Below are 13014 nucleotides of genomic sequence, written 5' to 3'. Positions count from 1 at the left end.
TGGCTATGGGAAGCTACCTATTTGGAATAAGAATTGAAACTAAGATTTTGACACGATCAGTAACATTTTCAGCCAAATGACTAAATGAGTTCAACTTCAGCCTGTTTCTGATTTTTATAAAATTACATGTAATAGCATGGCTTTATTTTGAATGAGGCACAGTTACTTCCTATGAACCCCCTACTATTTATTCTCATTTAATCCTTATATAATCAATGCACTTCTAACAGTAACAAGGAATAAAAACCATAACATTTTTCATTAACCTTTTATTTTTAACTTAATTTTACAATAAAGAAACAGAAAAGAAGTAGATCATTAAAAAAATACCATAGCTGTCAATTTTAAATGAGGTTCTTGTTAAACAAAGCAGTAACACTACATCCTATAATTACGTCTTTACTTGTATATACAAGAACTGTGTGCAAAGTGCTTTTCAAACTATAAAATAAGACTTTGGAATAGGATACAAATGGTTATCCCTAGGAGTTAGTTACCTCCAACTGCTTGTAATGAATCACAACTGCTTACATTCTTACTTTGCATCTTATTTATTTATATACTAAGAGAAAAGCCACCATTTTCTGATACCAGATTGATAGCTAATTTTTTAAAATAACTCCCGACCCACAGGTCTAAATTTTATTTTTACATATAATTCAGTTACTGGCTTCATTTTTTTCCCTAAATAAATAGAGGACAGCTTTTAAAAAGCAAATATTAGTAGATCTCTTTAGACAGATACATTTTAATCAAGATGGGATTAAAAAATAAAAAACATCAAGTTACATGTAAGAAAAAAAATAAGGAAAAAAAGAGTCTTCAGAAAAGCAAATTGCATTCTTATACTTTTTTCTTCAGATAAACAAAGAACCACCCTCTAGACTAGGGATGGATTACTTTCTCTCTTATTGAGAACACTCTGAACACATGATGCTAAACCCAACATCACACATACCAAGAATTTTAAAAATTATTTGATACTAAACATTTGTATTAGAGAAATCTTTAAAGCATAAGGTACATCTACATGAGCAGGGAGTTTTAAAAGGTATGCAGGAAGGATAATTCCAAACAGAGCCTTCAAGGATCTAAATTACAGTCTTCTTCTTAGTCTAAATGTGGGAGGTGGAGGAGAGACACAAATTTACATTAGTTGGGTATGTCTTATTCAAATGGAAGCATATGGCCTGCTAGCTTGCAGATCTCTCCAATACCCCTTGTGAAATAGGTGTATCTCCAATATTATACCCCGAAGGAAAAACTGAGGCACTAAGAGGTTAAGAGTCCGGTCTGTGTGGTTTACCAGTTGCAGAAAAGTGATTTTCATGTGTTTCCTCTTTGACCTTTGTAAAAACAGTATAAATAAGTTTTCATTTTATATTTCAAAGCACCCTATGAAGCAGAAACAAGATGTCCTCAGTTAAAGGAAAATTATTACAAAGGAATCCATGTATATGATTGAATACAAATCTTATTAATGATCTGCAGGTTCAGAACACGTTAAGCCCATTCTTCATCATTTCCATTAGCAGGTTATGTCTATTCTGTGAATCATTTGTAAAAACAAAGCCTAGTACATAGGGCTCTACTTTGGCATAATGATGCCTGAACACTAAAGTTAGAGCTGTGCATGCCCAAGGAAGATTATGGGCAGCCCACAAAGTGGACGTGGAGAAGATTCTTCCAGTCGTTTTCTACTGAATCGCATGGTGGTTCAGTGACTAAGAAAGAAAGTCGATTTCATCTCATTTGAAATTCACTCCTGGTTTGCATACTTTCTCATATTTAATTTAGAAAATTAAAAATACCCAGTTATAAATCTGTTCTTATTATCACAACTGTACCTTGGAAAAGCAGCTTATATTTCTCTATGGGAGATAATCAGGTAAACATGTTACCAAACAATAATTAATAATTTAATGTCCTTCAAGTTCAAGGGTAGGGTAAATCTAAGTCTGTTACTTATAACCTAGTTGAGATTGATTATTCAAGTATCAGCAATATTAGTCCTTAGAATGTTATCATTTGTGTAGTGCAAAATATATATATGTATATATGTACACAAACCAAACTACTGGACAACAAAAAGAAATGTAATCATCACAAACTAGGAGTTTCGTGTGAGCGCCACAATCCATTTCATCCCAAGGTCATCCAGGCCCAGTAGTCTTCTTCAGTAAAATATTTTCTTCAGTTCAATTTTCTTTGAAAAGAAAGGAAAAAAACAATGTCCTATGAGTATAAATGCAACCTGAATATGAAACACATCCATACCAAAGAATTCGCTGATGGTTAACATAATAATAATATTCAAATTCAAAATAAGACCATAAAATTACAAATGATCCTTATGAAGTTACTTCATGTCACTTAGAGCTCAATAGGAAAGATCCAACTGCAAGTGATGACGTTACCAAGTTTCTAACAAATGATTTAAATGTACATTCCTCCTCTCATAGCTTCTAGATTCTCATCTTTTTCTAGTTGGCTATTCCACAGTTCAGATTTTTGCAAATTATTTCATAATTTTATCAAAATGGAAAGTTTTGAAACAAAAAAGCTTCATAAAACAACAAAAGGTTGACAGATACACAACCTGGACTGTTCATTTAATCAACACATATTATGTATCTGTTACTTTCCAGGCACTGTGCCAGGTACTGGGGATTCAGACATCTCTGAGGCAGGCTCTTAGCCCTCAAAAAAGCTCTGTTTAGTTGATGGGATGGGGATGGGAGGGACATATAAACCAACAACTCAGATGTGTATAATGTGATGGTTTTACTTATAGCAGAGTGAGCTACCAGAGAAGAATGGGCTTGTGAGCACAACAATCGCGTGTGATCTGAGTTCTGGGAAAGGACCCACAGCTGTAAAATCTCTATACCCTCCTCAGCATTCCAGATGCCAAAATGCCTGAAACTCTCTCATTACAAGTTTATTCCTCTCCTCCGTAGAAACGCTCTTATGCAACCCCCTTGGCAGGAATGATCTTTTAAATAATCAGACCACTCCTTATCCTCTGCAGAAATCTTATGTACACCTTGGCAGGAGTGACATTTTAAATAATCAGATGGATTTTCACATAATAGGAGGAGATTACTCTGGCATGAAGAAAAAAGGCCCCTGGAGGAAGAGAATCGTGGGTGGTTGTAAAGACTGCCTGAGTGAGACTTTAGCAGAAATGCTAGTTGGGAGGTGCCTGAACAGTTAGCAACACTTACTAAGAACCCACGTGATGCAGATTGCTATACAAGATTTACCAAATCTGTAGATTTACCAAAAAACACACAACTTGGTCTATGAAACCCCCAATCTTCAACTGTAATAGGGAAATAGAAGAGACATAAGTCACTATCACTATCTTTGGAATTTTGGGATGTTTTCCAGGCACTTAGTGAGCTCTTTCTCTCCTTTTATAAAAAATTAACTTGTAAAATGTAGGGTATAGTGTGATAAGAGAAGAAAAGTTACAGAAAACAACAGATAAGAACACAGGAATAACATTTTGCCTTTCCCCAGCCCACTGAACTCTCTGCTCTGCCTGGACTGCTGAGATTCTTTCCCTGCCTCAGAAGCCTGGGCCTGAATTTTTGGTCCAGTATCACTTTCCCCAGTCTCCATCTGAAGAATGTTTCTTCTGAGACCTGTCCCACCCTATCCAGTTTTTATTAAATAAAAACTGAAAGCTCATTGTCTCTAAGGAAACCACCTACCAGCACATTTATGAACCTGGCCAGACTGATAAAGGAAAGTGGTTAGAAACATCCTTTCCTTCAAATTACAGGCAGACCTTGAAGATCATGCAGGTTCGGCTCCAGACCACTGCAATAAAGCTAATATCGCAATCAAGTGAGTCACACAAATTTTCTGGTTTGCCAGTGCATATAACAGTTTACACTCTACTGTAGTCTATTAAGTGGCAATAGCATTATGTCTTAAAAAACTGTACATACCTTAATTTAAAAATGTTTTATTGGGCTTCCCTGGTAGTGCAGTGGTTAAGAATCCGCCTGCCAATGCACGGGACATGGGTTCGAGCCCTGGTCCAGGAAGATCCCACATGCCTAGGAGCAACTAAGCCCGTGTGCCACAACCACTGAGCCTGCGCTCTAGAGCCCGCAAGCCACAACTACTGAGCCCGCGTGCCACCACTACTGAAGACCGCGCGCCTAGAGCCCGTGCTCTGCAACAAGAGAAGCCACTGCAGTGAGAAGCCCGTGCACCGCAACAAAGAGTAGCCCCCCCCCTCGCCGCAACTAAAGAAAGCCTGCGCAGCAACGAAGACCCAATGCAGCCAGAAAATAGATAAATAAAAATAAAGTTCCCTTTAAAAAAAAAATTTAAAAAATGTTTTATTGCTAAAAAATGCTAACCATCATCTGAGCCTTTGGCAAGTCATAGTAGCAACATCAAAGATCACTAATCACAGATCACCATAACAGATATAATAATAATGAAAAAGTCTGAGATATTTCAAGAATTACCAAAATATGACACAGAGACATGAAGTGAGTGAATGCTGTTGGGAAAGCGGTACTGACAGCCTTGTGACGGGGTTGCCACAAACCTTCAGTTTGTAAAAAATGCAGTATCTGAGAAGTGAGGTCTTTGTGTAATAGATTAAGAATAGTCTTGTGGACTTAAAAGGTCTGCTTTCAGGGAATTCCCTGGCGGTCCAGTGGTTAGGACTCGGTGCTTTCACCACCGTAGGCCCGGGTTCGATCCCTGGTTGGGGAACTAAGATCCTGCAAGCTGCCGCCCTGCGGCCAAAAACAAAAAACAAAAAAACTGGCCTGCTTTCAGTATTTAACTCATGGATAATTTTAATAGTAGAATGACCAGGTTAGGTAACTGAGGGGAGGTAGTACCATAGGAGGCTGTTCAGGGCCTAATTTTGAACAGGTCTGCAGATGATACTCTTCATAGCACATACAGAAAGAATGTTTTTCAGATCCCCTGCAGAGTGATATGAGATCTCTTTTACTTTTAAATTTATATTTTTCTGATGTAAGCTATTATATATAGAATGGATAAACAACAAGGTCCTATGTATAGCACAGAGAACTATATTCAATATCCTATGATAAACCATAATGGAAAAGAATATGAAAAAAAAAAAGAATGCACATATATGTATAACTGAATCACTTTGCTGTATAGCATAAATTAACATTGTAAATCAACTATAAAAAAATTCATATTCTTCTATACTGGGGAAAAAAGAATCAAGCAGTGGACCTTAAGTATTACTTTTCATATAAAAAAAAATTTTTTTTAAAGCTTACCACAAATAGATAACCACTTATTTTACATGTATATAGGATTATCTCAGTGTGTGTTTGCATCCAGATGTTAAATAACATCAAAGCTTCTCCATGTCACGTGGTACTTCAGCTGCCATCCTGCCAAGAGTGGGCCTTCAGCCATGTATTCAGCACATATTTATTGAAAGCCTAATACATGCCAGACACTGTGCTAGAGGATGAGGTACAGGGTGGGCCCTGTTATAAGTAGGGCACACCCTCTCCTGGCCACACTTTTCCCATCCTAAGAGGATTTCTAGATCTTTCTCTTCATCTCTAACACAGACCTGTCTTCTCTAAACCATGCACAATGTTCTCTAGTCTTCTTTCCTATAACTGTCAGATTAAAACCTGTTAAACACTGCCAGATTAAAAGATGCCTAAATCCCCTCAAGCCAAAACTTATTTCTATCGCCAACCCCAGCTGACTCCTTACATATATAAGTAAACAATACATAAAAACACTATGTCTCATCAAAATGTAGTTGCAGAGCACTAATAATTTACAACTTTGAAGGATTAAATACCTAACATACATTGGAAAACTGGATAAAGATTCAATAATAACAAAGTAGAAAATTAGGAATAGAGAAAAGTTTCTCCATTCAGAGACATCTGTCAACAACTGAAAGGAATACTTAGGAGAAATGGCATATACTTTTACAAGTAAAGAACATTAAAAAAAATAATAATTTTAGAAAAACTGCAATTTTCCATGACTGCTGAAGCAAAGTACACTTTGTTTTTTCAGTCTTTAATAAAGTGACAAGCTGCTTCAACCTTAAGCATGAAATAAATTAATCGAAGTAAACTTTAGGTTTTTTTGTCGTGTGTTGAATTTCTCTATTCTCCAATCCCCAACTTCCTACAAAGGAAAACATGAAAAAGAACTTTGAAATGCATTGCAAAACATGTGAACACCTCCCGTTAGCACCACTGTTGCCAGCCGCTTAAATCCAGTATAACCACATATGGAAAAAAGGTTTGGTTCTTTTTTCCTCCTATTATCAGGGATATTAGGATTTAAAACACTGTATAGCACCCAACCATCACAGGAGAAACACAAAATGTGTGAAAAAAGAAAAGAAAGGATTTAAATTAAGGTCTATATCTTTTTTTCCCCTTTTTTTGGCCATGTCATGCAGCATGCGGGATCTTAGTTCCCCAACCAGGGATTGACCTCACACCCCCTACAATGGATGCGTGGATTCTTAACCACTGGGCCACGGTCTATAGTCTGTATCTATAGATATAGTCCCAAGGTCGGTATCTTAACAGCTGAAATGACACATACACAGATGGCTTAGAAAGGGGGTAAATGATACTGAGAAGGCAACTTAGGCTTCTGAAATCCCACAAAAGTTTTTTAAGTGAGCAAGTATATTCCAAGAACATTAATGTACCAGAAAACGTATTGAGTTCATTTATGAACATAAATCAAACAGTCTTAACATAAGCAGAGAACAAGGAAGACTAAACCAAGTCACCCAAGGCCACATGCATTTCCGTTTCTCTACTATGAAGCATTCTCACTGGAGCACTTAGACTAGTGTGCTGCTTAGCCCTTTGACGTAGGAGAAGGGTAAATGTTTGGTTTTTGCTTTTGTTATCACGTGCAGTAATTAGAAACGTGGGTTCTTTGGTAGAGGAACAACAGACCTTATAATTATTTAAACTTGTAGATTTTTAAAAAATGTGTTTCTACTGCACATATGTAAGAGAGCACTTAAAATCTTACCACCAAATACCCTATCTCTTTTCCCCATCTGTTGTGACTTAATGGGAAATGGTGATGAAACACCAGAAACATAATCAGTGAGGCCACGAATGACAAATATTTGTCCATCTGCCCATCCAGGGAAAGTAATTCAGTTTACATAGTGTCCAAAAAAATGCTTTTAACGATTTTCTTGAACCCAAGAGTTTTGGCCTCAGGTTATTCCTCATCTAGACAATCTCAGAGCACTTGCAAGGATTCGAACCTATTATTCTCAGACTTATCTGAGTTATTTCCTGGCATCCAAACTGGAATTCTGGCCCTCAAATTAGAATAAGCCCTATTTCTAGCCAACCACCAGGATGAACATTTTCTGAAATGCCAATGTCTATATTTCTAAGGTATAGAGAGCACACAGGCATTATTAGTTTTCTTATCTGTTGTCCTTTAATGTTAGCAAAGGGTCCCCCCAAAAAATCATACTTTGAGAACACTGTTTCTTCATAAGACATAAAACTTAAGCCTGTAATCATTTTCTTGCTGTTGCATAAACCAAAGGTGTACAAATGCATCAGATGCTCTCAAGTGAAAAAATTTTAATCTAACAAGTATCTAAAAACCCACTAGATATCATTTCCAAGGTAGTTTCAGTCTCATGATCAGTACAGAATGCTCAGTATGACAATCTATCTATAAAATGGACCTATCTCCCTAACTGCTGCTGAAAGCTCTGTCTGCTATAGATTGTAAGAGTTTACATACCACTTTGAATTATAAAACTATCGTATTACCTTCTCCTTCTTTGGTAATATAAATGCACCAACCACTGGGCAATAAAAGGCCATATGATAGCAAAGATTAATGCACCAGGAGACATCTCGAAGGGCCACCAAGATGGTCTCTGAGAAAATAAAATAAGCTGGTCACCAGTCTATTACATATTGCATATATAAATTTAAAAAACACACCATAATTTTGAAACTATATAACTAATAATAGATCTCACTCCTGCTAAAGGGAGGGAGATAATTTTAGAGCGTAATTCAGTAAGTAGACTTTCAGAAGTACTTCAGACTTAGTACAAAACAAATATATTTTAAACTTCAAAATTCTAAAGGGTAGATTTCATTTGGAATACTTTAAGGACATCATATAATCTAAATTTACTGTAACTTATTTGAAACCCTGGCACTTAGATTTAAGATAAGAATTTCTTACCGGTGAAGGGGGCTGATTACCAGTCTGTAATGCTGATGATTTTGCCTATCAACACAAATGAAACTGATTTAGCTTTGACAAAAAGAAAAAAAAAAATACAGTAATTTTTTCTATTTCCTATCTTTTTTTTTAAAAAAAAGGGTGAAATATTGGATTACTCTCGATTTTTCTGCTAACTATGCTTTGATTATCCCGAAACTCACAGTGACCAAATTAAAAGTCCCTAAAATTGCTAGCCAAATAATTATCTCTTACATTTTATAGTTCAAATAATATAAAATTATCAAAATAAAACCTCAAATTAATCTGAACCATTACTTCTTTTACATTCTTATTAAATTACTTACTCAACATTTCTTATTAATTCCTTGATTTCCATATAAACTACCAACTTACAAACACATTTAAGAACTATAGCCTTGATTATTAAAACTGTAAAAGTGTAAAGATTATGTGAACAATATCCAAATATCTGTTTTGGAGATTCATGATAAGCTATAGCAAACCATAGTGGAGGTCAAATCATAACTCTACATTTCTCTCCGGCTTGAAAGTTTTGATCCTAAAACTAATTTACAGTAAAGAATGGGTAAGTTAGTGTATTACCTCCACAGCATTTTTAAAAGAGGTCAAGATAGAAGACAACGCTTACTACAAAAGGATAGCCCTTCAATGGTGAACCCTAGGACATTAGCTGTGGTCTCTATTAGTGCCACAAACTGCACTGTTCAACACTTCTTATTCTTCTCGTGTTCTTCTTCCTGTCTCCAACATGGTACTGCTAATTTTATATGCTGAAAAATTCCAATTATTTTTAGTGGTATTTGGCTTTTGGGTCAGTCTTTTCTGAAATAATATTTTCAAAAGTAGATCCTTTTAAAAACCATTAAACTCCACTGATGTGTGTAAATCAGATTTTTTTTTAATCTAACAGCAAATATTTATTATGCCCCCTCCTTGGAACAAGGCTCTGTCCTTTAGCAGCAGTAAATAAAATAGTATATATATAGTCCCTACAATCACGGTGTTTATAGTCTAGCAAGAAAGACAGGTATTAAATGCACACACCAAAAAATCACACATTTAACAAGAAAAAGCATTTTGTAAACTGTTACTGTTTAGCATTTTGTGGATCCAGAATTTGTCTCCTTCTTAGCAAAACATTCAAATCAGTGTATTTGAATATTCTTCTCATTGGAACACACCATATACCTCTTGATAAAACATAATCTGAGCCTGGTTCCCTAAACATATAATCTTACTTAACTGCTAAAATAAGCTTTGGGTATCATTTGTATGGTTCATTTAAATCAGATTAACACAGATTCCAATTACACACTGTTTGATGGGCTCAACAGCAGATGAAGACAAGACAAATGAGGAAGGCTACCTGCGATGCCGTCAGCGTCTCCAGTTTGTGGAGTCTCTGAAGGACGTTCTGCATGTCCTCCTGCAGGCGCATGAGCACGAGAGCGATCTGCTCGTTGAGGCTGCCCCTCGACCCTCTGTCTGAACCCCAGCGTTCCCCATCACCTCCACTTCCCACTTGCCGACCTTTGCTTCCTTCGCTCAAATGTTGCATCCTGTGCCCTATTTTAAGAGAGCAAAATAAGTTAGTTTTAATCACTCTTAGAAGAGTAGAAATGGTGGGGTGTTTTTTGTGTTTTTTTTTTTCATTTTTCCTCTATTTCTTTGAGATCTAAATCTCCAAAGTGGAGTGGAAGCAATCAGGAAGTACACAAAATAAACTATTAAAATCAAAGAAGTTGACATAGGTATAAACTTCTATTTATAGTCTTAATTTTATTTTTTTGCTAAGGTTTTATAATGTACCTAATATACTAGTACATGACTCAATGTATATAATACACAAATAATACACATATTTGGGGTACATTCTTAAAAATTCTTTACTAATACAGTAACAAGATTGAAAAAATATGAGGCTGTTTCTTTGGAGTATTAAAAGCTACACTAAATAGCCATGTTTTCCTATTTGATCACTGTAAGCCTCCCAAAAGGTTTTTAAATGGTTTTTCTTATAAATTCCATTATACTTATATTGAAATCTCACTACTATTAACATTTTGTTGTCTATCCATACGTTCTTTTTTCTACGCCTATATTTACAGAATTGGCATTACCCCTTATACGTGATTTTGTGTCCTACTTTTAAAAAATATTATGAACATTTACGTGCATCATTAAATTTTACTCCAATTCCAAAAACACTGAAACAGCTATATGAATTCACTAGTAAGACCATGAAATAATTTACTCAATCATTTTGCACTTTTAGATAGTTAGGGTGACTCCAAATTTTTGCGATTACAAATAACATTGCAATGAATGTCTTTGCATATAAATTCTTGTCCAAATTTCTATTGATTTCTTTAGGTCAGACAAATTCAAAGAAGAATTCCTGGGTGAAAGGATAACAATTTTGTCGTGGTTCTTAATGAGTGTTGCCAAGTTATTTTTCACAAAGGCTGAAACAGTTTTTTGTTTGTTTGTTTGTTTGGCCTCACCATGTGGCATGCAGGATCCTAGTTCCCCAAACAGGGATCGACCCTGTGCTCCCTGTATTGGGAGCGCAGAGTCCTAACCACTGGACCACCAGGGACGTCCGAAACAGTTTTATATTGTAGTGTGTAAAAGGTACTACTATGTTACCTTACCCTTGCAGAAATGGAATATCACAAGTTTTACATGCTTGCTAATATAATACGTAAGTTTTGTTTTAAATAATAAACAGAAAATTGTCTACCTCATTGCCCTTTGGCATCCTGGAACCCTACAGAAGCAGGATTCCCAAAACTGAACTTGCATCAAGCAGTGTTTGGGGCTGTAAGAGAAATGGAATTGGAGCCATCTGCCAAGTTAAACCCCAAAGAGTACACTGAAATGCTCAATGCCATCTTCAAGAAGACCTCTACTCTTGTATCGAAAGGAAGTAAAATTTGAAGTGGTCATTCCTGAACTCAGCTATTGGTCTGGAATTTACACAGAAAAAAAAAAGTGGGAAGTCGAATTTGAGGCTTAGTTTTTTCCTGCATCCTTAAGAGCTTGACATATTCTGTGATGGTCTATCAGTGGGTACTGATGGTGCCAGAGAACTACTGCTGTCTCTGCTCACTTTACTACATCCTTTGTAATACTCAGTGTTCAAACCGCCTTCACAAAGACAGGAGTATCAGCCCATCCCCCTGTACGGGCCCCTGTGATTTCTGGGAGCCTTAGAGAGCTGTAGGTGGGTAAAGTCAGATTTTAAACAGGAAGCGTTTCATATAAACAATTTTGTTAAATTACCTAAAGAAAGAAACCTGAATCCAAGGTTCTAGTAATACGTTGTGACCTTTTTCTTAACTAAATATTAACAAATTTGTATTTTTTCTTGTAAAGAGGGGCCCTCTGCCCAAACTGTATAAGCTGCCTTTCTTGAATAAATGAATGACTTGCATTTCTGCCATGTCAATTCTCTTCTTTACTGTTTCTAATGTATTTATAAGTTATATAACTATTACTTATGCCTCCAATTTTCCCCCTACCTATGCAATTTCCTTTTTTTAGGCCTTATCATCTCTGCTTCGATCTCCTATTTGTAAGTGTTTATGTTCTTTTTTATTGAGTGAGGAATACTGGTTATCTAAAATGTTCTGTTTTCTGGCATGTATATTCTTCCAAAACAGATCTTTTGTTTACATCCTAAGCGCCTTTCCCCCTCTCCACTCTCCTTTTTATTTTTTCCTTGTCTGTAGGATTTCTACATAGTTCCCAGGTCAGTTTTTGTCAGCTTGTTTATCTATGACACAGGCAACTCTATCAATCTACCTAAATAGAGTGGGTTTCCTGCCACGTTGACATTGCCCTACTGGTATGTCACCCCAGACCTGACCTTGTAGGCTTGATATCATTAGTGTCTGTTGCTTCTACATTAGGCTCTTCTGAGTGGGACTAGAGGTAGGGGCTGAGGTAACGGGGGAATTGTTTTCTATTCTCTTTCTTTGAACATTGTGAAATGCCCTGTGTTGGGGACTTTTCCTGGATCAGCGATATATATATATATATAAAATGACATATATATTCAAATGACAGATGGCCTTATATTTCAGATCATTCCTCCATATAAGAGGCCAGATGGCCTTTGGCAGTGACAGAGAATTATCACTGAGCAATTATCTCCCCCTGCCTCCCTCAGTGTCCTCAAGGTCAGAACTAGAAGAGGGAGGTCATGTCTGAAAGCAAACCCCAGTTTCTTCTAGCTCTGGCTGTGGTTCTGCTTGTCCCCAGGGGAAGGAGACGGGAGGGTATGTGAAATTCGGTGAACTGGACACTAGGCTACCCAATCCTCCCTGTATCTTCTCTTTTTTTTAAGCCTCTGTGACAAGAGGTGATTAGTTCCACCAGATTATGCCCCATTCTCCAGCCTCCTTCTCAACCAGAGGTGGAAGAGAAAAATAATAACAAGTCTTGCACTCATTCTGGCTGTGTGTCCAAAAGAGTTCCAGAAGGACACTCTGAGTCTTCATCCTCGAGCCACTATGGCTTCCAGTCTGCTTCCCACTAAATTGAGAGGTTTTTTTCAAAATTTCATTGACTCACCTTCATTCTCACTGTTTCTATAGAGAACAGAACTTCCTATCTATTCTAGTTTCTTTCTAATTGTCCTGTCTCTCTGATATTTTGCAAAGTTTATGGTACGAGGATGAGTCCCTTATCTAGTTGCTGTTGCCATATACCTTGATATTTTTTTCTTCTTTTTTATTCATT

General features: G+C 36.5%; 1 protein-coding gene across 4 annotated transcripts in view; it reads right to left on the bottom strand.

Moving 5' to 3' along the window:
- Window positions 1–320: 320 nt before the first annotated feature.
- Window positions 321–13014, bottom strand: part of ACBD5 (acyl-CoA binding domain containing 5) — a 35149-nt gene continuing 22455 nt past the window's right edge. For all 4 annotated transcript variants that reach the window (XM_061179300.1, XM_061179303.1, XM_061179305.1 and 1 more), the window contains exons 10-13: window positions 9635–9834; window positions 8245–8289; window positions 7818–7927; window positions 321–2206 (exon numbers count right to left, since the gene is read on the bottom strand). In XM_061179300.1, coding sequence (XP_061035283.1) covers window positions 2194–2206; window positions 7818–7927; window positions 8245–8289; window positions 9635–9834 — 368 coding nt within the window. In that variant the 3' untranslated portion in view covers window positions 321–2193. The remainder of the gene's footprint in view (window positions 2207–7817; window positions 7928–8244; window positions 8290–9634; window positions 9835–13014) is intronic.

The sequence above is a fragment of the Eubalaena glacialis genome, chromosome 2, assembly GCF_028564815.1.
Source record: "Eubalaena glacialis isolate mEubGla1 chromosome 2, mEubGla1.1.hap2.+ XY, whole genome shotgun sequence".
Lineage (NCBI taxonomy): Eukaryota > Metazoa > Chordata > Mammalia > Artiodactyla > Balaenidae > Eubalaena > Eubalaena glacialis.
This window is presented reverse-complemented; position numbering and strand designations above follow the sequence as displayed.